The 26,097-nt window shown below is 30.4% G+C and overlaps 1 protein-coding gene across 1 annotated transcript in view; it reads right to left on the reverse strand.

Annotated features, from left to right (window-relative positions):
* LOC148272663 (uncharacterized) overlaps nt 1-24,364 on the reverse strand; it is a gene marked incomplete at its 3' end in the record, with an annotated part of 39,125 nt that extends 14,761 nt beyond the window's left edge. Inside the window, exon 1 of the mRNA XM_088239748.1 lies at nt 23,521-24,364. Within this exon, the coding sequence (XP_088095874.1) occupies nt 23,521-23,562 (42 nt within the window). The remainder of the gene's footprint in view (nt 1-23,520) is intronic.
* Between the last annotated feature and the right edge of the window lie 1,733 nt (nt 24,365-26,097).

The raw sequence follows: 26,097 nt of genomic DNA on the forward strand, positions 1-26,097 counted from the left end.
TTAGACAATAAATAATAATTTAAAAACAAAAAGTTCAAAAACTCTAATAAACCTTTATTCAGAGAACAAAAAATTAAGCAAATCACAAGATATCTCGAAATTCAGATATTAAATGCTAAAAAAAATTACGCATTTAATATTCTATTCTACACCATTTCAAATTATTATTTGTATAAACATGTTTATTCTGATCTTTCCGGCTGTTAATTTTTATATGTTATTCATTATTTTTATAAATGTAAATAATATTATTAAGTCAGTATAAATATAATCTTCACCAACAAGCTACAAAAAGTGGCTTGGTGGGATTTTAGTTTTAGTAAAAATATAACAAGTGAAATTTTTTTAAATTGTAAAAATGTATAATTATGCTATTAAATCAAATAAAAAAATATTTAAAAAAATTCAATGATTTGTGAAAAAATATCGTTTAATTTAATACCTGTTAAGCAAAATAAAACTCCGTTGTTCAATAAAAATTAGTTTGTTTGAAAAATTAAGTTGTCTATTCTATTTAAACTTATGTGACGGCATTACCACAAGGGTTCAAAAGTATTGTTTACTCAAATTTATTTTACGTCAATATAATTATGGCAGATTAGGTATGGCACTACCCCGCCCAATCAAGCTGCAATAGAAAACTGGTATATTTAAATTACAACTCACTTAAATTCGGCCTAGTGTGGCGTGAAAACTACGCACTTTTATATCATTCAAATAATAAAAATCAGTAAGCGAATCCGGAAAATAATTTCGGTGCGATAATTTTATAATAATTGTCATAATACCAGATTGCAGTGCGGTATAACATAGTATAACACCACATGAGGATTTATGTTATATGTTATTTAATGAATATTTAATAATATAAATCAGATATTAAAGTTGTTGCGTAAAAAGATTACAAATAATCATTCGATATATTGTAAATACCTTTAAAGGAAATACTTTTATCATAAATGACTTATGCATGCATGACGTAATACTCGTAGAATATTAGATAAAAAATGTCAAACATTATTTATTAAAGTCATGCATGGAATTTCTATAATTATATTTCGCGAAAGATGTACGGTTAATATTGTTTTTCGAAGAAAAGAGTACAAAGTAAATTTCTTTTCAAGACCATTTGGATCTACCTAACCCTATCAATACCAGATTATGCACCACAAACAATTAGTTAATTTCAAAAAAACAAATTAATTATTAAAAAAAAAATAATAATAAAATAATAGTTTAATATCAAACTTTATTTTTAATCACTCATTTTTTCAACTGACCGGTTAAAAAGTTACCTAATTATACCTTGATGTAGAAGCTTGAGTAGCTTTGAAATCAAAATGTTTTATTTTAATTTTGTTTTAAAGAATAACCTCAAAGTTAGTGCCTCAAGCATAATAATTTTATTTTTTAATAATGTTAATAAATATTTGTAAATAACTACTCACTGACTTTCCTACGTCTACCAGTTTCGAGACTTACCCGTCTCTTCGTGGGTAAACTAGTGAGCGTTGTATGTAAGTTTAATTGGTGTCCTGACGAAGAGATGGGTACGTCTCAAAACCGGTGGACATATAAAAGTAGGTACGTGGTTTGAGACAAATATTTAATGAAATTTAGTCAATTGTTCGACCACAAAGTTAATGCTTTAAATGTTAGAAATTCTTTTTTTATTGAAATAAAAATGCAGTGGTAATGCCAATCATGAACATCCCTTTTTCCAATTAGTAAGCATATTTTGCAGTCATTTTTTTTTTAGTTTGACCGAATCTTTTTGGACAAGTTTAAATTAATCTGATAAGAGAGTTTACCAAGATAGTTTTAAATATAATCCAGCCAGTGACAGGTGATAAGTCCCGTAAATTCCTAGAATTCCATATTCCCTTCTTAAATATTGTTTTTTTGCAAATGAATATAAACCCAGGTTGTGGTCCCGTGATAGCGTCACAGACTGCGTCCGTATAAGGAGGTCCGAGATTTGAACACCTTTCAACAATAATTTGTAAATCACGGTTATTAACGACTAACAGAAAATAACCCGAATATATATATTTTTTAAAGTTTTCATCATGTTCTCACATTTTTGGTTAAGGTTCCACCTTTTCAATTTAGTATTTACACTATCATTTTTTATTATGGTGTTAAAAGCATTACCCTAGATCAATGAGTTTATTACTACGAATGAAAAAAACTGAATGTGTTTGTCTCATTCGTCATTTAGTTTGCAAATAAAAAAAAAACATATCATTTAATGTAACGCTCAAAGCGTGAAGGCATTCGCTTCCGTGCCTTTTGCACATGTGTGAGTGTCTCACATCCAGATGCTATCATAGTTCACCAACACATGCAGGCATCACATTAGTGATCACAAAAAAAACTTTTTAAAAGAATCGAAATTTGACGAATGCGGTTTAATAAAAAGTATTGGTAATTAATTATATTTTTGATAAAATTATTCATTTAATAAACAAAAAATGTAAAAAAAATTACAAAGTTAACAAGGGTAAAATATAATTTCCTTCAAAAAACAATTTTCAATACGGGGTCATCAAATGCTTTTAAAGGAAGTTTTTGAAATCATAGTTTTAATTTACAAAAGAGATTGGTTAAGCCACAAAATATATAACGTTGAATATTAAAATGTTTTCAAAAATATTAAATTATTTATCACAAACGTTGAATGCAAACTTTACTAAAATGTCAAAGATAGGTCTCAAAATGGTAAAAAAAGTTAAAAGTAGGTTTTCAAAAGAGGCCCATAAGGTTTGATTAAGGCTTAATGGGTCAAATAATCGAGCAGGTAACAGACAGCTGTCTCCGATGCTAAAGGTTAGGCACGTCACTGTGTGATTTTGAGTAAACACACCATGTAAAAATTAATATGAATGTATTAATGTGTATCTTAGTAAGATCGCTTATCGCGTACATTTGAAGCCGCCGCCATAAATCGGTGTTCGCTCAATCAAAGCCCTGATTTTTGGTGACATCAATCGATTAAAATCGATAATTTTACTTACTTTTTTATAATTATCAGCGTCCGTACTATTTGGCGTCTTCTATTATCAGAACAAACCCCGAACCGAATTATTTCCTTTTATAGAATTGTTTCATTGTAAATAAATGATTTTAAATTATTTAATAAAAGTAATTAAAATTTTCTTTGTAAATTAAGTTTTTTTTTTGTTCATTATGTTAGCCGCAGTCTTTAACCACCGACGGCACACGACATGATACTTCTTTCGTTGTTTAATAAAAAAATAAAACAACAATAGATTGATAATAAAAAAACATAACGTTTCGTATTTACATAGTACGGACAGTATGTTTTTTAGAATGACACTTGTACGATAAGGGCTGGCAAAATAACATTTTCCTTGTTTTTTAGATGCATTAAACAATGCAATTTTTACAGAGAAACTTGTCATATTATCTTTACCATAAAAGAAAATGTATGATAATTTTATTACAGATGCAACAATGAAGTCTTTTACATTATTTTTTAATAATTACAATGCTTTTGGCAAATTATTTTTTTACTTTTTTAAATTTTGTATTTAAAAAAAGAATCAGAACTTTGTGTAGGAAATGTGAAAGATTAAAAATTAATATGACATATGAACAAATTTAATAAATAAAAAAGTTCAAATTACACAAAACGGTAAATATAAAATCAAATAATGACAGGTGGAAAGATTGTATCATAAGCCTTTTAAATAATTGGAACTCAATATTACCTTCTTAATAATAGTTGAAATCTTAAATATCTGTCAATTTTGAACTACCTAGTGGGTTAAATCCAGTACTTGTTTCTAAAGATTTGGTCAAAACGATCTAAAATATTTCACTTTCAGTATATTTTATGATTAAATATGTATTATTTTAAACAAAGCACCGTCTTCTCATTATATTATTTTGAACCATTAATATATTTTTTTTAAACTAAAGAAATAAGTTAAAATTAGACAAAAAAGCATTATTAAAATGCAATTAGAATATTTTTAGGGCATTATTTCATATTGTTAATTTTTGTACCTGATAAAAATGTACGCGTTGAAACAAATTAATGGATGACAATTTTATTGATAAGTATACAATAAGATATAACTTACAATGAGAGACGATTGTTTTATTAATTTCTTGAGCGATAATCGTAAAAAAACATGACAGCAGAAATAGTGAGACGAGATCAAATTGTTTTCTTAGTCATGAGAAAAGTCATTTCTTTACTGTTTTTGTTAAACAAGAAACAGAATTAGTATTAATTTTCGCAATTAAGTAAATGCCGTAAATACATAATCAGATTCCAGGTTTTTATAACACGTGAGTGCTATTATATTGAAAATGGACGCATGAGTAATATTATGAAGTAAAAAATACTGGTAGGAATGACTCATCAATTTGAATGGCTTGGCAAAAAAAAATTTACATTGTTTGTTGGCCCAAATGTTTGTAGACAGACTGAATTTTCTTCATGGGGAGTTATTTAGATCTAAATTTGTTGTGGAAGAGTCGGAAAGCATTTTTGAGAAGGGAATATGGAAGTTAAACTAAACTACATATAAATTAAACTAACTGACATAAGAAGAAGTATGAAATTTGAAAAATTGTTTTCAGGCGTTGCCTAGCAGGGCGAGCGGCGAGTGTTTAGATAGTAAGCTGCAAAAATTCTGATAAAAATTTCATGGCAGTAGTATGGTACATACAAAAAAAAACCACTTACCAACTCCCACGTGTTTTTTTATTTATTTCAAATAGTACAATATAAAAATTGAGGTTAAATTAAAATTAAGGTTTAATTAAAATACGGAGTTATAAGTTTAGTTTTAACAACATTTAATTTGAACATTTCCATTGGTTTTATTTTCGTTGTGGCTGAAATCGTCAAGTGGTACAAAATCTTGATTTGAAAGTGGTCTCAACTGAAAACCGATTTGTTATTATTTTACCGATTAGATATAACCGTTTTTGTAAATGTTTTATGATGCTTTAGTTTGATTCTTGATACATTTAAGGGGTAATTATTTTCGTGTGAAAATTCTCTCTTTTAACCATAAGAAACCAAAAGATGAATTATTATTTCGTCATCGATAAATTATATTTTTGGAATGTGAAAATAATTATTATTGAACACGATTTTCGATTTTTTTAAACTTACTAATTAACACAGTTAGGTTCAATATTTTTATTGATATAAAAACACGTAGGTGATCGGCATGCTAAATAACTTAAAAACAATTAAAATCAATTATATTTCCATATGAAAAGAGGAAAACGGATAAAAGCGATGAAAAAAAAAACAGATAACATGTATTATGTTTATTACTTATTTAAATGCAAATCGTATAGCGTGTGCTATTAATTTCTTAAATAAAGGATCAAATTGCGTGGAAGTACTCGTACATATTATTATTTGATGGACTTTTTCATGTTTGCGAGATGATATGTGCGATAGCTTTATTCTGTTTGGATTATTACTTAGTAAAGTTATTTACTTTCGCATGCACTCGAAATGCACTGCCACTATACAATCTATACATGCGTGCACCCTGATATCTTTGGACATGCGAACTTAATAATATGCTCACTCCCTTGTCAATGTCGCGGCGGGTAACATAATTATCTGAATTTGCATACAACTCCTTAGCTGTTTCATTTCATTTCAAAATACTATCATTTTTTTAAATCTGTAACCATTTTAAATACCATTTTAGCCTTATGACAAAAGAAACGGAAGATCGTATGAGTGAGATATCCCATCTCTGTTGCAATTAATTTATTTTCATGTTCCTAACCGTACCAACAGAAGCCTGTGCCTCAATGGCCAAATTTCATTGTGTAGATTCGTCACACAACTTTTTTATTTTAGATCTTCCGGCATTTCTTAGATTTCGCCACTAAAACCGTGTGGGAAGAAGTTGGATAGACATGGTTTAAATGTTCAAATATAGTCAGAATGATGAATGTTACACAGTGTGTAAAGTGGCCACTTAAACCAGCTAATGATAGGTCATAAGCCCTTTAGATGCCTAGACTTATGTATTTCTAAAATCTTCTCCATCTCTGTTATAATTCATTATGTGTGAAATTGAACTAGATCCCTGGACGAGTATTTTTGACTTAATGATTTAAATTATGGCTGCTCCCAGGTTAAAAATCCTGAAAAAAATGAAGATCAATCCGCAACGCTGTATAGTGTGCGCGTTTGCTTACTATTATTGAGGTACTTGGTTCCTAGGCATCTGAAATTAAATCCTACAGGTTTTTTTTGCTGAAGTTGCTTATTTTTTGTTGCTTATTATGTACAAGGCTTGTATTAACTGAAAAAGGTATGTTCCTTCTAATTACTCTGACTGTAGTGTGAGGATCAAGTGGAAAAGTCGGCTGTGGCCTTGTTAAAGATGGTTGTGGTTGGCACGCTGTGGTTAGAGTACCAATTATGTGCCCTATGCTCCACTGGGCGCGGATAGGAGTATGCTACGATTGTGATTTCTACAAAAAAGTTACCTTCTCAAGAAGTATCTCTTTTGAAGGATTTATTTATAAAAAAAAATGTAAACCTTTTCCAATATTTTTTTTTTAAATATAGATTCATTGACACGTTTATTATGTTGTGATTCAATTTTAATAAGTTCCGATTACTACTCGGTTCCGTCGCTTTTACAACCATTGATGGAAATCGAACCGTTCATGGCGAGTTGCACCGAAAAAATGTTGCAAAACAATTGTTGCGTTTTCGTCAAGATGTAAAAAATGACTTGCATTTTTTTACTTTTTGCATGCAGTCCATTTTGCCCACTTTGACGAAAACGCAAAACTTATTTAACTTAAGCGTTATTCAAAAAAATGTTTGTGCAATTGCCCTCAGTGGAAAGGATCAGTTATTAACACCGCAAGATAAGTGCTAGTAAGTGAATACAAAACAGGAGAAACATTTTGACACCGGTATAAGTCGGTGTGGACCGACCGGTTCTATGAAACCGGTTTCTTGTTAATTTTATCGAAGCGTAGTATCGTGTTTGTAAAAGGAAAAGAAGTCATATTTTAGTCTTAATCGCGTCAATCTCCTCTGTTCTCAGCGACATACACTTTTATTAATTTTTAATTATAATTAACTACTAAATAATTCGAAATGGTGTAGGCGTCCATTAGTCAAAAACGCTATCAATCATAAATACATTTTCAATAACAATTACGTAAAAAGGTAAATTACTCAACAATGTCTATAGATAGGTACATATGTTTACATCATAATGTATGTTTCGTCCGGCGTATGAAGAATACATGTTTGTGTGTGAAATAGAATCAGAACCCTGGACGAGCGTTTTCGACTCGATAACTACTCTCAGGTAAAAATCCTGAAAAAGAAAATCGAGTGGAGATAAGTTCCCCGTGTAGTATAGTGGCTGAGCATACTTGAGGTCCCGGTTTCGATTCCTGGCAGGATCTACGTGAAACGTCTTTTGAATGTGGTTCACTGCAATATTTTACAATCCATGGACTGGCACCTGAAGCGTAAGATTAATCGCCTTACCTTCCATGCAATAATATTCATCCAGATACGCAGCAATTGGAGAACTGATGCAGCACCCTATGCACTAATGGGTGAGGCAAATGAAAAATATTCAAATATAGGCAACCTCACAAAACACACCCCTGTTTGTATTAAGGTTTATTTTTTGTATTTATCACATTGAATATTATGGTTAATGTTAATTAATATATTAATAAATAATAATAATGATATGACTAAATAAACTAACGCTATTTAAAAAATAAAGTGAAAAGAAAAAATTCAATTAAATAATTACGTCATTTGGGACGGCCCCTTGGGGTAAATTCCATAGTAAAAATAGTAATATGTTATCTTGCGACGGCAATATCCATTGTAAAAATTGTTAAGGTCATTAAAATAACAATCGACCTTTTGATAGCCGATTTTTTTTTCAATATTTTTTTTAACGAAAAAAAAAATACATCAAAATAATTAGGTATATTTTATTGAAAAAAAAAATGTGTAGGACTAATGAGAAATTAAAAATATGTACTTGTAAACTAGCGGTCATACTTTTGTCCATACAAACATGATTATGACACTAAAGCAATGATTATTTTATACACCATAGTTATTTACTATTGGCTTGCCTCTATTGTTTTGCTTTTCTGATAAATTACAACTTACTGGAGTGAGGACCATCCAGTTTTATCGGCCATCTTCAGACGTAGGAGATATAAATGCAATAAATAATTTTGATTTGAAACAGAAAAAGTAACGACACAGAAAATTTTATTCGAAAACGTCGACTTTTTCAAATTCAGTTAGCCAAAATCAGTCCGTCGTGCAGTTGTCTTTTTCGCACTGTATCGGGGAGACAATTGCGAGAGCGTGACAGAAAGAGAATGTTCAAATACCTATTTGTCAAAATTTTTACTTACCGCGATACTAAGTAGAAAATTTAAATATGCAATTCAAAAATATGTATCTACAATTTTGCCGTACAAATAACACAAACAGTAATCAATTTGATCATATTTTTATCAGAACAGTGATACCTACTTATAAAAACAACCTTTTGTTTCGTTTGTATTAATTATTTGTGTTGGAACCATTGTTACTGAGATAGAAACATTAGATCCACATCTTTGATATAATATTATCATATTATTCTTCGTCTGACTGTTTCTTAGCCATTAATTAATTACCACTGCAACCGACTTTTTTATTTGACTTGTATTGTGAAATAAATAAAATGACGTTTCATTGTATGGATTTCGAGCAATTATGGTGGAATCAGTTCAGGTTAGAAAATGCATCAGTGCTTTTTGCTTTCATTATTTGACGTTGGAAGAATAAGCTATTCGCTCATTTTATTACTAAGTCATCTATTTGAAACAAATGCCCATAAAAACCCGATTTTTTTATTCAGTCTTATTTTTCAAACAAAAAAAGCAGAATTCGTTTGAACTAGTTAATATATACCATTTTTGAAAGCAATTGAAATCAAGTAAAACATTCCGTGTCCTGGAGGATGAAAAATAAAGTTCTGTGAGTTAAATAGATCCTGGCCGAGAGTTTGTGACTCGATTCTACTCTCGGGTACAAAATCTACAAAAAGGAATCAAGTGGAGATAAGTCTTCTGGGTTCGATTCCTGGCGGGGTGGACGTGAAATATTGATTGAAAAAGTGGTACTATGCTTAGTTCCTGGACTGGGAGTGACTGTTTACCACACCTTCCAACTGACAAAAATGATTCAGATATGCTGCAGTTGCAGTACCAATGCAGTGCCCTAAGCACCACTAGGTAAGAATAGGAAAATTATGACCATGGTAAAAATAAATATTAAAAAGGGAATTTAGATACCTCAATTGAAATTATTATTAATGTAAGTACTCACAAAAAACTAAATACATTCTGTTATTATCACACGAGGTAAGTAATTTTGATTTCATCTACAATATAATGTCTATAAAAATAGTACCTTACATAAAATTGACATCGAAAATTACACTCTTCCTTAGATTAAAATTTACTTTTAAAAAATGATTTTTCAAAAGACTTTGAAAGTCTAGGTTTACTATTGAATCAACATTGTAGTAGTTAAACAATATCTCAAAGTGTAATGGATACATTTTCTCTGAATGCAACAAATATTTTACATTTAAAAATTCCTTATTTTTATATTTGGTAAACTGCAATTATTGATAATGTAATATTATGCCTTGCACATATCGCACGTTTAGGATGATAACGACTTGACTCAAAAAAAGCTTAACATGAGTTTACACCATAAAACGACTTCAATAAACAGTATCCATCTTTCTGCATTTAAAAAAACGGGAATAGGACAAAATCGTTACATTGGTCTCTTTATTACTCAGAGAATTTAGATTCCGCGTCAGTACGGAAGCGATGCAATTAGTGTTGTGTTTACATTGCTGTGTGAAGGACGCAACGCAGACAAACATATAGTGACTGAAAGCCGGTTGAGTATATTTTATGTTAATACAAATGGAATTTTAGCTTTATTTAAAAACATATTTAAATGACTAATTTAGCTTTGTGGTTGTTTCGTTCCGACTTACTGATAATCTTAGTGACTTATTTAAGTTAATGTCATTTTATTATTATTATCGATTGTCTTAGGGACTTATTTACGTTTATGCAATTTCGTGAATAAATAAAAACATATGTTTGGGGATCTGATCTAACCTAATAAACATTATGTCTAATAGTATTAATTTTTTTTCAATCTTATAATGACTCATTGAATAAATATCTTGTATAAATTTATAATATATTTTTATTACGCTTATTTTTCATAGATTCATAGGTGAAAGCCTTCTGTGTAATTTTTATCTTAAAATTTGGTGCTTACTTCGAAAAATATGAAACAATCGACGAAAGAACACGAAGGCGTCAATTTCCAAAAAAAAATATTTTTTTAGCTGTCGTTTTTGTCCTAAAAGTGTTATATAATATAAAATAAACTATTTGTAAGTACCAACATAAAATTTTAAACTTTTCTTTTTCACGCCTTGAATGTATTGCGTAACAACTTTATCGTACTGAGTTTATTTGAAATATTTGTTACTAGAGCAAGTACGCACAACGTATTGAGACACCGTTCATATTTTCTTAAAAAATGGATATATAACCTCGGAAACTTCAGTAAAGCCTTTATAAATTAGAAATATCGTTTTGCCCTTGAATTCTTCTCAAATATGATATACAAAAATTAAGAAATGATTTTATTTAATTTATCAACGACTTAATGACTTTGCATGCTTTTCGATGATTACATTCTTCGATCTGAATATTAATTGCATTATCAAACGTATGCTTGGAAAAGACTAATGACATGTTTCGAGAATGGGAATACTTATATGAGTTAGACAAAAGATAAAAATAATAAATGCGAGTAGAATAGACGAGAATTAAAGAAATAACACGCAACACTTGCTTGTTAGACTTTTCTATTCAAAACTTAGATACAATCTGACGAAAAATTTACACACGTCTATGGTATATCTATTTCGTCATCTTGAGCCAGCTTTCAAAATTATGCACAAAAAGTAAATTAAATATTTTTTCACTTGCGAAGCAGTGACTGTATAATTAATAGTGACTGGCCGAAGTTTCGTTTTCGGTTTAGATTTCGGTTTCAGACAGTTTCGGCCTACAGAACGAGTTTTGGCCGCAATTTCGGTTTCGGACGAAAATCGGCCGAAACTTCTGCTCAGCTGGAATCTGCGATCGGGATGTGGCTGTACTCTGATAGGTGGAAAATTAGCACATTGTTATATATCATAATTGGAGACAATGAACTAGAATCTCAACCGTCCATGCGCTGTGCAGCTGCAAGACGTGCTGGGATATTTATGTATTTTACAGCGCCCCTGAGGTGATTTTCACGAAAATGGTGCAATATAAATTATCTAAACAAATATATATACATAATAAGAGATTGGATTGGATTGTTGTTCATTCAAATAATTAGACATTGTCTAACATATTATTTTTTTTTAATCTAGACTTATTTTGTTTTTTGTTGACTATACTTGATAGTTCTAATATCTTTCGTATTTATATTTTTGTAATTCCCTTAAAGTAAATAAGTTTTATGTATAGTATAACATAATATAAATTACATTTATGTAAAATAAATAACAACGAACATATAAGCACTAAAAATAAATATACTTACTGATTGAATTTATGTATTTTACTTCATTATGTGTTTTATTAAACACGTATTTTAATGAACTCGTAAGGTTTAACAAAAATACGCGTAATTTTTGTTGTTTTGAAGTGACTTTTAACTTATTCAAACAAGTTTCGCTAAACTAGAACAGAAGCTGAAATTCGATTTCGGTTCCTGCTGAAAACATTGTTTTGGTTCAAATTCAAAACTTTTATTCCTCTGTTTAAATCTAAACTCATTTTATATTTTTATCATCTGTCATGTTGTATTTTTTATTATTAAATGAATAAAAGATTTCAACATGATGAAAATACAATTAATACTCAAACGATCTGCTATATGACAAGCAATTTTTCGTGAAAAAGTTTCGTTTTCTTTTTACATTTGCCTTTCAAAATAAAAAAAACTGCTCATGATATATAGTTACACATTTCCGCTTTTTATTTCTCTAAATAGTTAAAACATGTTTTAACCCAATCTAAAAACCGAACAGTCCGTATATGAAAAAAAAGGATTGGAAACCATATACCTAATGATTATAATTAATTTATTTAATATTCTAAATAACTAAATTTACATAAGTGCAATATTTGATAGGCAATCAATCTTGTGGACTGCAATTATAATTGCTTGTGTGTGTTTATAATTATTTGTTTTCCGTAAGTGGGTGCATTAAGCGCAATTCCCAAAATATATTGAATTCTAAATGTGGTTTTCTAAAATCATTAATTTTAATTTGGATGTAGATTTACCGAACGTAACCTGGTCTAAAATAATTAAGATTGCAATTTAGTTAGCCTTTTTTTTCCTTAATTACTCATTTATAAAATGCAACATAATGTTTTAAGATTTTTTTATGCGGTAATTATTTAAGGCCTAAATTATTAAAGGCTGAGTCGGTCATCATAGCGAAAAGTTTTAAATAATTTAAATTTCTTCTTATTTATTTTCATAATTATTTATGGTCTTTGATTACGAGGACAAATGTTAAAATCCAATCGAATCATCTAACAAATATTTTGAATTGCGAGTTTGTTAAGCCAACGAAAAAATAATTCTGTATATATTCGTTGACTTACCTCTATTTACCTTATCAACACAGAATTTGCGTTAATGGTAATAACTTTTGTTTGTAATAACAATTATACTGTACAATTGAAAACATTTAAAAAAGATTTTCTATTTAGATGAATTCACTAAAAGATATTCGCGGGGACAAATGCAATATTCTAAAATGATAAGGTATTTATTTATTTATGTATCTGCAATATTCTACAATAATTTAATATCTCCAATATTCTGCAAATATTTGCCATCTCTTATAAATACTTTTTAATGATTTGGTATCTGCAGTATTCTGCGACGATTTGGTATCAGCAACACTTTAATGATTTAGAATCAGCAATATTCTGCATTGCGTGCACTTATAATATGTTTTGTAAGGTTATAATAATAATCAGAGTCAAAACTACCTATGATTTTATTTATTTACATATACGCCCAAAAGGCATTTTAAAGGACATATTTATACATAGAAAATTATTATAAAGGAAAGTAGAAAGACACAATGGTATATAATATACTTGGTGGGAGTGGAAGCGGGAGAGAGGTGTTTATAATTGAATTTGATTCAATAAATTATAACTCTTTTGCACCAAAAAAAGTCAGGAGTGGAAAAAAAAAGAGAAACTTTTATTGATGTAAGTGAGATTCCTCTGGCTGAATTATTTTACCTGCAAGGCAACGCCTGAAACCCATTTTTTATTTGTATTTTTTTTTTACCGGTTAGTTTAATTAACAACGTTTATAGACAGGCTGGATTTCCTCCCGAAAGAAAATGAATTTTTGTTGCAAGGTTTCAGCTATTTTACTTTGAAAACAGATGGAACAGTTGATGAAATGTAGACGCTCAAACATAGGCAGAATGGTGAATGTTACAGTTTGTAAAGTGGCCACTTAAAACAGGCCAATGACTAAATATGTAAACGCCTGGACATACATATTTCCTTCTCAAAAATGTTTCCCTCTCTTTTGCAATTCAGATATTCTGAATATACTTGAAATATTGTTTATGGCAAACTTAGTATGTTTGTAATAATAATCATACACGGTCAGGAACGTTCGTGATTGTATGTGATCACGAAGTGCGCACGCGCCTTTCCGCCCGGTACCGTGCGTGATCGACGCGTCAGTGACGAATCTGACCAAATGGGGTGCTAACAAGAAACCATTTCCCTTTAAATCGCCTATTTATATTATAAATTATTTATAAACGCCTAAATACACGCCTTTTATAAATTATTTCATTACCATAAACGATTTGTCGAAGCCGCAATCAGTCGTTGTTGACAACATAAAGTTAATTATTGACTATTGTATTTCGAGCATATCAATATGTGAGAAGGTACTAGATTCAATGTGTTAAGTTTCCCGGTAAAGCGGTGCCGTGATGCGCAGGCGTAATAATAAAGAAAGCGGTGTCATTATTTGGCGGCCGAGACAACTTATCTGTCAAAAATTTTCGCCGGAATAAGCGCCGCCATCTGTTAGCCATAATGTAGAAATCAATTTGAACCGGGTTGTGGTCCCGTGGTAGTATTGCGGATTCACGGATCAAAGGTCCCAGGTTCAAATCCCACTCTACCACAACTCGATTTTCATTTTTCCAGCACAATTTATTTACGACCTATAGGAAATGGTTTAAAAATGTTAATATTTGAGTAAATAATAAGAACTCGATAAAAAAATTACTTACAAATAATATTATTACAGGAAATGTTTTAAAAAAGAAAATCAGTATTATAACGGAAGATATCTTTATGATTAATATAATTTATTTGTTATTTATATTACAGTACGTATACGATATTTTAAGTGTTGTCCCGATATTTCTCGGCAAATTTTGTTTTAACTGGGCTTTTTTAAAGTCCTTGTTCTTCACATTGTACAAAGTTTCATGTTCTTTTCACAATCAATCAACATTGTTGAAATATTTATTTTAAAACGTTATTTTACGTGCCTTTACGAATGCATGGCACTTCACCAAGGCCCAAAACAACAAAATTCTCAGTTTTGAGAATAGGTGTCTCAGAAGAATCTTGGGTGTGCGATAGTTTGACTTTGTGGGAATGAAGTAATAAGAGAACGGACGCGGCAAACTCCGGCGACAACTTTATTGTCGTCAAGCGGAGGCGATACAGTTGTCTAAGCCATATACTGCGGATGCTTCCCGAGAGCCGTAACCACGCTTGCCAACTTTACAAGGCATCAGCTTCTCTACTTCCTGGACGTCCACTGCTGACTGTTTGTCGGCAATTTATATCTGAGATGATGAATTTACGATACAGTATTTCATAGTACTGGAAGCGTAAAATAAAAATCCAGATACCCTGCGATTGGTGTACCAACGCTATGTCCTATGCACCACTCGTTGCGGGTAATAGAATGATGGTGATATTTTAATCTGAATCGCACAATTAAAAAAAACTACAAAAATAATGAAAAATTGAAATTTGTACCTGCACAAATATGTAATTATATTGTGAACATGAACGAATAATAACTAGATTTGCTTTGTACGCGCGTGTTAATAAAGTATTAGTTACATAAGTGTACTCATACATATGTGTTTGTTGCGTGCGCAAAAAACGTTTTTTTATTCAATAATTATCGTAGGTGTGTGTGCTGCATTCGTAAATCGGACGACAAAGTTCATTGTTCTTGTCGGACAGGCAAACGGAAGTGATAATTGCTATTAAACGTCAAGCCATGGGTACAATGGCTTCCAAAGTCGGAAGTTAAAACGTTAAAGCCGTTTTCAATCTGCTTTAGTAATTTCAATCCAATCACTTACAAGTTGAATTTATAGAAATTCGCCGAATATTTCAAAATCCACATTTTATTTATTGAAAATATTTTTTAATGTTTCCAGTATATTAAACATTTTAAATATGTCGATATCGTGACTTAAAAACATAACGTTCAAGTTATATGATTTTAAATTTCTAATGTAGGTATTTATTCTTAACAAATGCCAAACCTTATGTATAAGCGAATCGGGTTGTGGTTCAGTGGCTAGAGCTGCGGACTCAAGGATTAGATTAAAAAATATTAATGAAATCAGAAAAACAATAACCATTTTAAAAAAAAGTTCGAACAGAACAAATATTTGTACTAAATAATTAATTGCATACCAAACGTTCATTTGGATTCGGTCCGCAGTAGGTGGTAAAAAAATGAAACAGTTATTTTAAAACACTTACTGAATCTCCAGAAAAAGCTGAAGCAGTTTTTCAAAAATAAATTAAACTCTTTTTGTTATAAAATATTCATGTGTCGGGATATAAATGATTTCACATATTAAACTGTTTCTTTAAACCGTATCTAAAGTAACAGTTTAGAGAAATAACCGCGGTTCCTTATGCAAAGCAAATGTTGATTCTAGAGGAGAATGTTGCCAGATAATTTTGCCAAAAAACTGTTATTTTGGAAACGGTTTTTCGAAACAGTTTAATTTAATAAAACAACAACTCTAACTCCTACTTTTATCACATAACCGAAACGCCAATATTTAGTACAAAATATTACAAAACACACAATTAGTACCTACTACCGAAATCAAAGCGTTTTGGTATATTTGTTTGTTAAAAGAATTCACTTTTTTTTTCTTCCTGTTTGACAGGTTAATCAAACCCTAACGTATTATACTTACTTCTACGTATATGAATGGTAAGTAAAATTAATGGACTCACAAAATTTTACCATTGTCATAGCACACAAAATATTTAACACAATTGTCAAAGGGTTCCTGTAAAAAAAAATGACCAAAGTGTACGTAATATTGAGATAAGTTCAGATTTTTTTCTTCTACGTGATTTACAAAAACTATGTTTTTGTAGGTGCATTTTTCAATTAATTATAGGGTAGTGCAGGGATGCAATTAAATCCGATGAATTAAGGTGTAGCTAATGGTAAAAGCGTAATTAGTTTAAAATCGTATCTCTTGTGATCGGTTCGTGTCATATCGCCAACATGACTGTAAAAACGCAATGTCTGTTTGCACGACTTATGTACCCCACTTTGCGCAATTCTATACAAAATTCACCTTTATTACCGACTTTTTTTATTACTCTCTATTGAGGCAAGCATCTCTATGGATATACAAAATTTACTAGGAAAGGAAATCTAGGCTTTGAATATTTATTTTACTCTGCCTGTGATTAAAATGTTGCACGTTGAACAAAATTGATTTAAATGTTTATTTAATAATTGAATTACTTTATTTGTAGAATATTAATAGTCCATTGAAATAAATAAAAAATCACGTAGTTTTTACAAAACGTTTTTTTTTCTTCCATTTTCGACTAACTTGTTTCGGTAAAACAGTATATTCCTCGTTGTTACGAAATTATCAGTTTTGTGACTAACTCAAATACAGCAAATTATTTCCAAAACCAGTACATTTAAATTTTAAAAAGAAATTGGTGCATAAAAAACAAGGTGTTTTTTTATATTTTAATCTGTTAATTTCAATGCATAAAACATACAAACAGTTTTTTTTTTAAGGTCATATTTCAGTTTTTGAATTAAAAAATCTAGTTTAGTATATCGATGACCAGAGCAAAATTCAATAATGTCCCTTTGAAACCCGCATGGCATAATTGTTTGTGATTTTTTTTAATTATTGATATTAGGTTAGTATAAAATTCCTCCCCGCAAATGTGCTCAAAGATATTTCATAATTAATAAATTGTTTTTTGTAACGGTGAATCAAACTATAATACTCGAAAATTATAAATAGCCGGTGTAAATACTTCTGTCATAAAATATTACCATGATAATTTCAGTTAACTATCGTTATAATGTCAGACAAATATGGTATAAACATGGATTCAGCGAGGTCATGCAAAAGGATCGATTGTATTATTAAATAATATTGTTGCTTAGCAAAGAAACAATTACTTATACATTTGTAAAGAGGTCAATTAAATACAATATTATTTTGATACTGTATTTATCAACCATTTTTATTCTGGACACGGGTAGGTACGATGATGCAAAATAAATTTAATTACCCACGGCAAATTCGGATGAATTTTCAAAGGTGAAAAATCATATATATTGTACAAATCTTTTTCAAATTAATGTACACATTGATTTTGCAATAAACTTGACCAAGAAATGTTTGTGTTCTTAAACCAGTAGGTAAAAATTATTTTTAACTATTTTTAGTAAAGTAAACTATATGAATAGTATGACAATAAACCATGGTAAATTTTTAAAAAAGACTATAAACAATTGAAAATGTGGGAGGGGTATAAGTAAAATATCATGTGTCTTTTGGCCAAACTAATTTTAAATTATTGACTCTGTAAGCAAAATATATTACAAACGTTTTTTTTAAATTTGTTACATGCATATTATTTCGTACGTGATACATAAACATTCACAATCAGTTTTCCATGTAAAGTTTTTTATATACTCTCTGTAGCTTCTGCAGTATAAAATACATAGATACATTGTTAAATGTCCTGATCATGGTTTGGTACCCCAGTATGAACTTTTTAATTTTAATGTTTCATATTAATAAAAAAAATATGATTTTGAATAATGTACAGAGCACTGCATTGGTAGCTACGCCAATTACTGTAGCCAATCTCAAACAATTTTTTAAATTGTAAAATATTTCAGCAAAAAAGAATTCTAGTGAAAATTTCATGGCAACCTTGACGTAAATAAATCCTTGAGCCGTAGCCAAATGCGCTAACCGCTACTGTAAAAAATTAATTGAAGGCGAAATAAAACAATAAATAATACAAATTTTAAAATACATGGGAATTAATTCCCCAGTTGAATGAACTGAGTACAAATCGTATGAAATCAACATATATTTTTAATTTATTAATGAGTCGACTAATGTCCGTTATTAAAAATCAAGTCATGCGCGTTAGTGATTCACTCGTTTTTAATTGAAGTATTGCGGCATTTTCTTTATAAAAATCATGGAATGGATAATCAATATTTGCCATTTTCGGAATCAATGTTTCCTCTTGACTTAAAATGATCTCCACCGGCGTTAGTAGCAAAATCGCCATTAAATTTATCATCAATGTTTGCCATACATACCTAAATAAAACAATATTTTTGAGAAGTTTACAAAAATTGTTGAAATTATCAACAGTCATATTTAAATTTCGAATGTTAGTTTAGGTACGAGTACATGACCAATCATACCAAAATGAAAATCATATTTGTATCTAAATCTCGGGCAGCCAGACAACACCCATATGTAGGTTTAAATTCAAATGTTTAATGACATTTAAATAGACAGTTTCTTTATGACATAAGTATTTAAAATTCAACATTTAATATCAATCCGCACATTTTATTGAATAGTAAAGTAGATATTTTTTTTTCAGTATTTTTATTAATAGGTTTATTATTATCATCAATGTGGAAGATACGTAATACGTTCTATGGAATATGAGAAGAGCCATCAAAAAATATATAAACTTAAAATATTATGTTCAATTCGTGAAGAAAATCTAACCGCAAAAACACCATATGTATTTGTTTATTCATTTTAAATAAATGATTTAAAAACATTTATTGAGACACTTATACCCAGTCCCAACTCTACGGACTTAAGTCCTGTAATGGGTTAAGACGAATAATATAGTACAACAAGAACGTTATTAAAAGCACATCACTATAGAAAGAACAAACAAAGGGAAACATTCGGTCAAGTTTTCAACTCAATTCCATCTCCCCAAGAAAACTGATAGTTCTTTTGTTTCTGTTATATTCTGGGCGCTTTTTTTAACTAAGTATTACATTCACGTGGGTACGAAACCGAATTTATTTCAACCGAATTAATGGCGGCTAATTGAAAGTGTCTTCCATCAGACATAAAAAAATATATGTGTAACTATTCAGATCTATGTTTCTAAAAGTCGAATTTGTTCACAGAACCGTGAAAGCAACTGCTTACATTTATTTATTATACATACTCGTACATATTTTTAGGCATGCAAGGCCAAGTTAGGAACCAAAGGTGCCGCCAATTAAAGTTGGATTTGAACAATTGTTTTAATACCTAAAAACAAACATAAATGATAATTATTTTATTGTTTTGTCCGTCTTTGGCTATGTCGGCGATAAGTACTTACCTACATAGCTCATTACGATTTGTTTAACTGGCTGTATGTATTATTTTTGTGAGGGACGTATTCGAACACGCCGAGAGCCGTCTCTGGGCGTGTTCAAATACGAATTGAAGTAGAATTACGAATCAATAACATCAAATGTTAAATTTAGTAAACTAAAATTTGACCCTTTTTTAAAACGACATGAAAATATATTACCGTTTTTTATGTTTGTAATTTTATTAAATATTAACATTTGTATATAAAGAAACATTATTAATTATTCAATTTTACAATGAATGACGATAGTAAAAGTAGCAAAAATATTATTTTAGTCGATGCTTGTGCTTAAAATTTGTGAATGATATTTAAACATTTTTTTTTCCAAATAAATTATGCACGTAAACATTTTTTAACTTGTGGTTATATATCAACTTTTTTCTTTCTTTTTTTCCCATTTAAATGTCTAAATGTATACTAATACACATAAAATAATGTTGTTTTTAAAGTAAGTACTGTAATATGCTTCCACTTTTGATCACGTTGTGTCCCAACTCTTTTTTGAAGTCTCACGGAGTTGGGTAAAGTTATTATTATGTTATATAATTATACATTTGATAACAAAAATAATTTTCAAAAGCATAAAGGTAAACATTTATTTCCTTTTACAAATACAATTTATGTAAAACTAACTAGGTACATACATTGTTCAAACTAGTTTCGATAAAAACTAAACAAAACGATGGACACAGTATTTACTGGATCACAAACGCTCGTTCATAAAAAAGGAAATGTAAGATAAATTTAGGAATTTAGAAATTATTTTTGTTTTAAAGCTATTCCCAAGTCCGCTTCTGGCAGCATTAGCAAGATGGCTAACTTGAAGCTAACCGCTAATGACTAGGCACTCTTTAATGACCAGCAAAGCCTACCTAGTAACAATGCACCAACTATAGTGTATTTTGAATTTCGGCCATTAAAATTAGTTTAATCAGACTAAAACACGTGTTGAATGAATTGATTTCACGAATGGTAGATACTGAATACCCAGTGTTTTGTTTTATGCGGGTTTTTCCAGAGTAATGGAGGTATTTCGCTGTAAAAATTTCGAGCCACGCTTTGAGGTGTCAAATTATTTGCTTTTTTAAACAGTACTCACTTAAAAAAAACACAACCGGTAAAAGAAAATAAAAGAAATGGTGCTGATTTGAAATAATACATTACAGTATTTACCAACAACTTTGAGTTGTATTTTTACACTTTTTGTATGTATCTACATAAAAAAAACTACGAATATAAGCTAACACACAAATACTAAACAAGATTACTTTTTACGATTTTTGGCCAATTTGTAAACTATTTTTTTTATTCCACGGTAGAATCAATTTCACCAACCTAAAATATTTTTGTAAATCTAGCAAATTTGTACAGCTAAAAATAGTCAAAAAATATAGCTAAAAAATGCTTAAAATCTCAATACTGCACTGGATGATTTTTTTTAAAAAAACATGATCCTACAACATTTTGCTTAAAAATACAATATTCGAAAAAAAAAATTATAATTTGTAAGTCCAGACTTCATAAAGATGTTTTTCTATCAAATGAATAATGTAGTAAGTAAATAATTAATTAATACATTTTTTGCTCAGATCTAAAACTACTAAGCAGTACTGGCATATTAATTTAACAACGAGACCCTCCTAATGTTTTTGTTCGACTCAATTTAGCTTAGGTTAGGTATATTTTATAAGTAACTCGTATTAAATATAAAAATGTCTGGGCGATCTAAACATTAAAAAAATATTTGTAATTTTCTTGTTAAAATGTTTTCATTTCTTATACATGAGTAGATTAAATGCTGTATTCAATGCTTTGTGCGTCTTATCAGGAGGAAAATAATTCAAATGCGATATTGAAAATGTGCTTCAAAGATTTTCGCAATTTCACATTCATACAGATTTCTGTACAAAAAAATTTAAGTATTTCAACAACTATTATTGGCAAATATTATTATTGTGGATACCTTATACAGCGCCATTTTAGTCATATAATGCCTCAAGGGTGTTTTACAAAGTGATTCTATAAAAAATAATATATTTTTATTCTATGTACACACCAATGATAATAAAAATTGTCGGTAATTTACATAGTACCGTTTTTATGATGCATCGTATTAAGGACGATTGTTTGATATGTTACTTTTTCGATGTGTATGTATATTTTTTACCTTTGTATAAATTAATCTTGTAAGACATTTTTTTTTAATCGATGTATCGGTGTTACCATCTTTGTTATAAATCTAATCACTTTTATTACCTAGTTAGTTTTTTTTTTACTTTCGTTGATATCTAAATCTTATTATATTTGGTGTTGTTTTTTTCAATTAACCATTATTAATATAACGTTATGTTCTCAAATTTCACACTCATCACACGTACCTAGGTAAGTACTAATGTTAAAACTAGATAATATTAATTAATCGCCATTTGAGAATAATTATTTTTATTTTAATTGTGAAGGTTTTGTTTTGGTATTGTGTTGTACTAATTGTTTTATTTTTATGGCAACGCGTCACAAGCATATGATTTTTTTAAATAATCGTATACAGATTTACGAATAAACTAAAAAAAAACATTTATGAAATATTGTGAAAAAATAAAATTCAAAATATACACAAAGGGAAAATATATAAGAAATTTTATTAGCAAAATGGAAAAATAATTTCGTAGGTGTGGATAAATCTTTTAATTTAAATACGTTTTTTTGACAAAGAAATGAACACACTAAGGACTTAATAAAACACAAAATGTAACATGATGTAATATATATATATATATATATATATATATATATATATATATATATATATATATATATATATATATATATATAACTAGTGATGAAATACCATGATAAATAAATTATATTATTATGTTTAAAAACATAACCATTAAGGGAAATATATAAGGAATCATATGAAGAAAATGTAAAAATAATTGCGTAGGTGTGGGATAAATCGTTTAATTTTAATACGTTTTTCTTGACAAAGAAAATAACATACTGAGGACTTAAAAAACACACGTAAACAAGTAAAATGATCACTACACCAAATAAATTTAATTAAAAGTAAGAGACAAAAAGAGTACAATATATAATTCAAGATGAAATGCCATACATAATGTGTTATATAAGAATGTTTATAAATATAATTCCATGAATAGATATGTAGCAGAGGTAATGTTTTTAATTTTCTTTACATATATTATAACATAAATAGATTAAGGCAATAAATAATACAGAGGGAGATAAACCTACCAATTTGTGCAAATTATGTTATATATGTAAAAAAGGTGTTTATTTTTTTTTTAAAAACATAAACAATCGCTATCACGCAATTCGCTTATCGCCACAAGCAATGTCATCATATGCATCGCTATGTTGATTTATGAATTTGAACATAAAGATTTAGAAATAATTAACAAACACGTGAAAAAAATATCACAATATTTACAAAAAAAATTTAACGAAATATGTTTTGTTTTCCTGCAACAAACAAAATTTGGTCATTAATTGATTTGTTTTGGGAATCATTGAAATAATGTCATAAATGTAAATCCAATTGTTAAGCTTTTCTAAGCAACGATGTTACTGTGTATGTTTGTATCTAGCGCTTACCTGATTGGGTGGGGAGGCTCTAAATGCAAATTGGGACGTCATTCTGTGTTGTCGGGCGATCGGTTAGCTGGTGAACTGATCACCAAATGTCACTCGATGGTCGCATGGCACATCGTTTATTGTCAACCAAAACAATCCGTACACAAACGATCACAAGGGAGCACAGTTCGGGTAGTTCGCAGAATCACTCATTAGTTCACACACTAAACTGGAAGAAATCGCGGTGCGTACGCGACTCGACGCCGACAGAGTTCACGTGTCACTGGAGGAAAGTATTCCCGCCTGTCAAAATCGGACGCGCGATTGCATTCCGCGCCTCGGGACGACGAGCGCTCGGCGCGAGCGGCAGCTGGACGGGCGGCGAGCGGCGCGGAGCGGGCGGCGGCGAGTGGCGGCGGCGAGAAGCCCGGTAGCGGCGACCAGGTGACGGTAATTGGCACCTCGGATCTGCGTTGCCCTCACACGGCTGACCTGTGTATGTGTCTGTGTATTTTTGCGACCCGCGGGAGGGGAGAGCCCGGAGTGGGGGTAGAGCGAGAAAAAATGGAGGGGACTGCGCTCACGCTCTTCTCTCCCAGCGGGAAAACCGAAACCCGAAAAATCGCGATTCAAAAATAATACGATATCTTCGATTATCAGAATGTCTTACGGCGGGGAACGGCGCGCAGCGGAGCGGCCGACCGGTAGCGCGGTGACAAATTGAGTAGACGCAAACCTATCGGCGGCGATGTCGGCGCGCGTTTGTAAAACAGTCGAAGAAACAGAAAAAAGTGCGACGCCTCGGCGGGGCGCGCGGGGGGGAGGGCGTTCCCCTCCCGCCGCAGTGGAAAAGGATAAAAAATCCCCCCGCGCGCTGCGATTGATCACGGCATATAAAAATTATATTTTTTTGTCTTGGCGCCCCCCACTCCAGGGCGTTTTTTCCCCTCCCCGAGACACGCCCCCCGCCCGCCGACCAATGGGGGAGCGCCTTGCCTCGCCCTCCCCCTTCCTCATGCCCAGACGCCCAAGTTTGGCGTCACTCGGTGGATGCGCGCCGTTCAGTGCGCACGTGTACCGTCTTTTTCATATTTTCCTGATTTCCTGAGTTTGTAAATTCCTGGTTACTTTATTGTACGTTGTAATTTCGAGCAAATCTGCAGAAGTTAAAAAAAAAAACATAGTTAAAAATGTATATCAAGAGTCAATATTTTTATTATAGAAACTTATTGCATATTTTCTCAGTATTATTTCATTTTTACAGTACCGCTGCAAAAACTTTTTTTTTATTTCAAACAAGTAAAACATTGATACGTTTAAAAACATAAATAATTTTATGAATGTCCAGGTACAACTGAACAAAAATAATTCAATTTCATGTGTTCGAACCACACATAACTAAAGTGAAAAATTGTGTTTTGATTTAAGAAGGTAGGTACCTAGTATGACTGTATTATATTTTTAAAGCAACATTTTGAGGGCGTCACAATGTTCGGTAGGTACTTAAAAATTTATTTAAAAATACTAATCTTAAACATTTTATTTATATTTAAGAATTTATGAAAAACATTTTTAAATGCTCAGTGATCTACATAATTTTTAGCAGTTACACTTGATACGATATATGTACCTTTTCTCGTGGGAAAATAAATGGCCGAGCGTTCATAACTTTTATTATATTTTTAAAATAATTCTCTATTAACGGTTTTTGGGTACGTATTCTGATAGGAAGTTTAATTATATTATCAATTTTATCTACCAAGTAAAACTAAGCTTGATGTATGAAAAATATAATATGTTTACAATTTTATTTTTTAAACATGTTCAATTACAGGTAACTGACGAAAATATTTTGAATTTTTATACAAATAGATTTATTTTCGTACAAAAATATCGATATATCAATTTTACCGTCTCAGAATATACGTGTATGGTGTACAATGAACATTACACTAAAATAGTACCTAAATAATTAAACAATCAGAATATTTTTTATTTAAAAAAGAATTAAACGGATTGACCGTAAGCAGTAGGTACCTAAATTATACATGTTTTCCACAATAATAATTAAGCCTAATAGTCGTATTATTTCTTATTTTATTAGGTTATGTAATGTTTTTAAAATATTACTAGGGATAAGAGTGAGTTTAGAAAGATTTTAAAATGAGATGAGTATTGAGGATCATTACGTATGGCTGGGTCTACGTACGCGCACGGAAGGAATGCGGTAGTGTGTTGTGACGCTGTCCGGTTGAGTTTAAATTAAAATCAGCTGGGCTGCGATTACAAACGGTATCTTCATCGCCACATGTCGAGACGGTACAAAGTAAAATCGGTATTTATGTACGAAAATTTATATGAACATTTTAAGTATCTTCGTCGGTAAACCGTAATTGAACACAATGTTATATTTTTTATAGAGAAAACTTGAATTTACTTTGTTGATAAAATTGGATATAAATGTTAACTTTTCATTGTAATAATACGAGTCCTGGTCGATATTCATGAAAAAAATCATTCATTTTATTATTCCCTTTCCGCACCTAATGGTGCTTAAGGCACTGCAATGGTGCCTACACCAACCGCAGAATATCTCAA

The sequence above is a fragment of the Micrasema longulum genome, unplaced genomic scaffold (assembly GCF_059751315.1).
Source record: "Micrasema longulum isolate JH-2025_06_02 unplaced genomic scaffold, ASM5975131v1 h1tg002251l, whole genome shotgun sequence".
NCBI lineage: Eukaryota > Metazoa > Arthropoda > Insecta > Trichoptera > Brachycentridae > Micrasema > Micrasema longulum.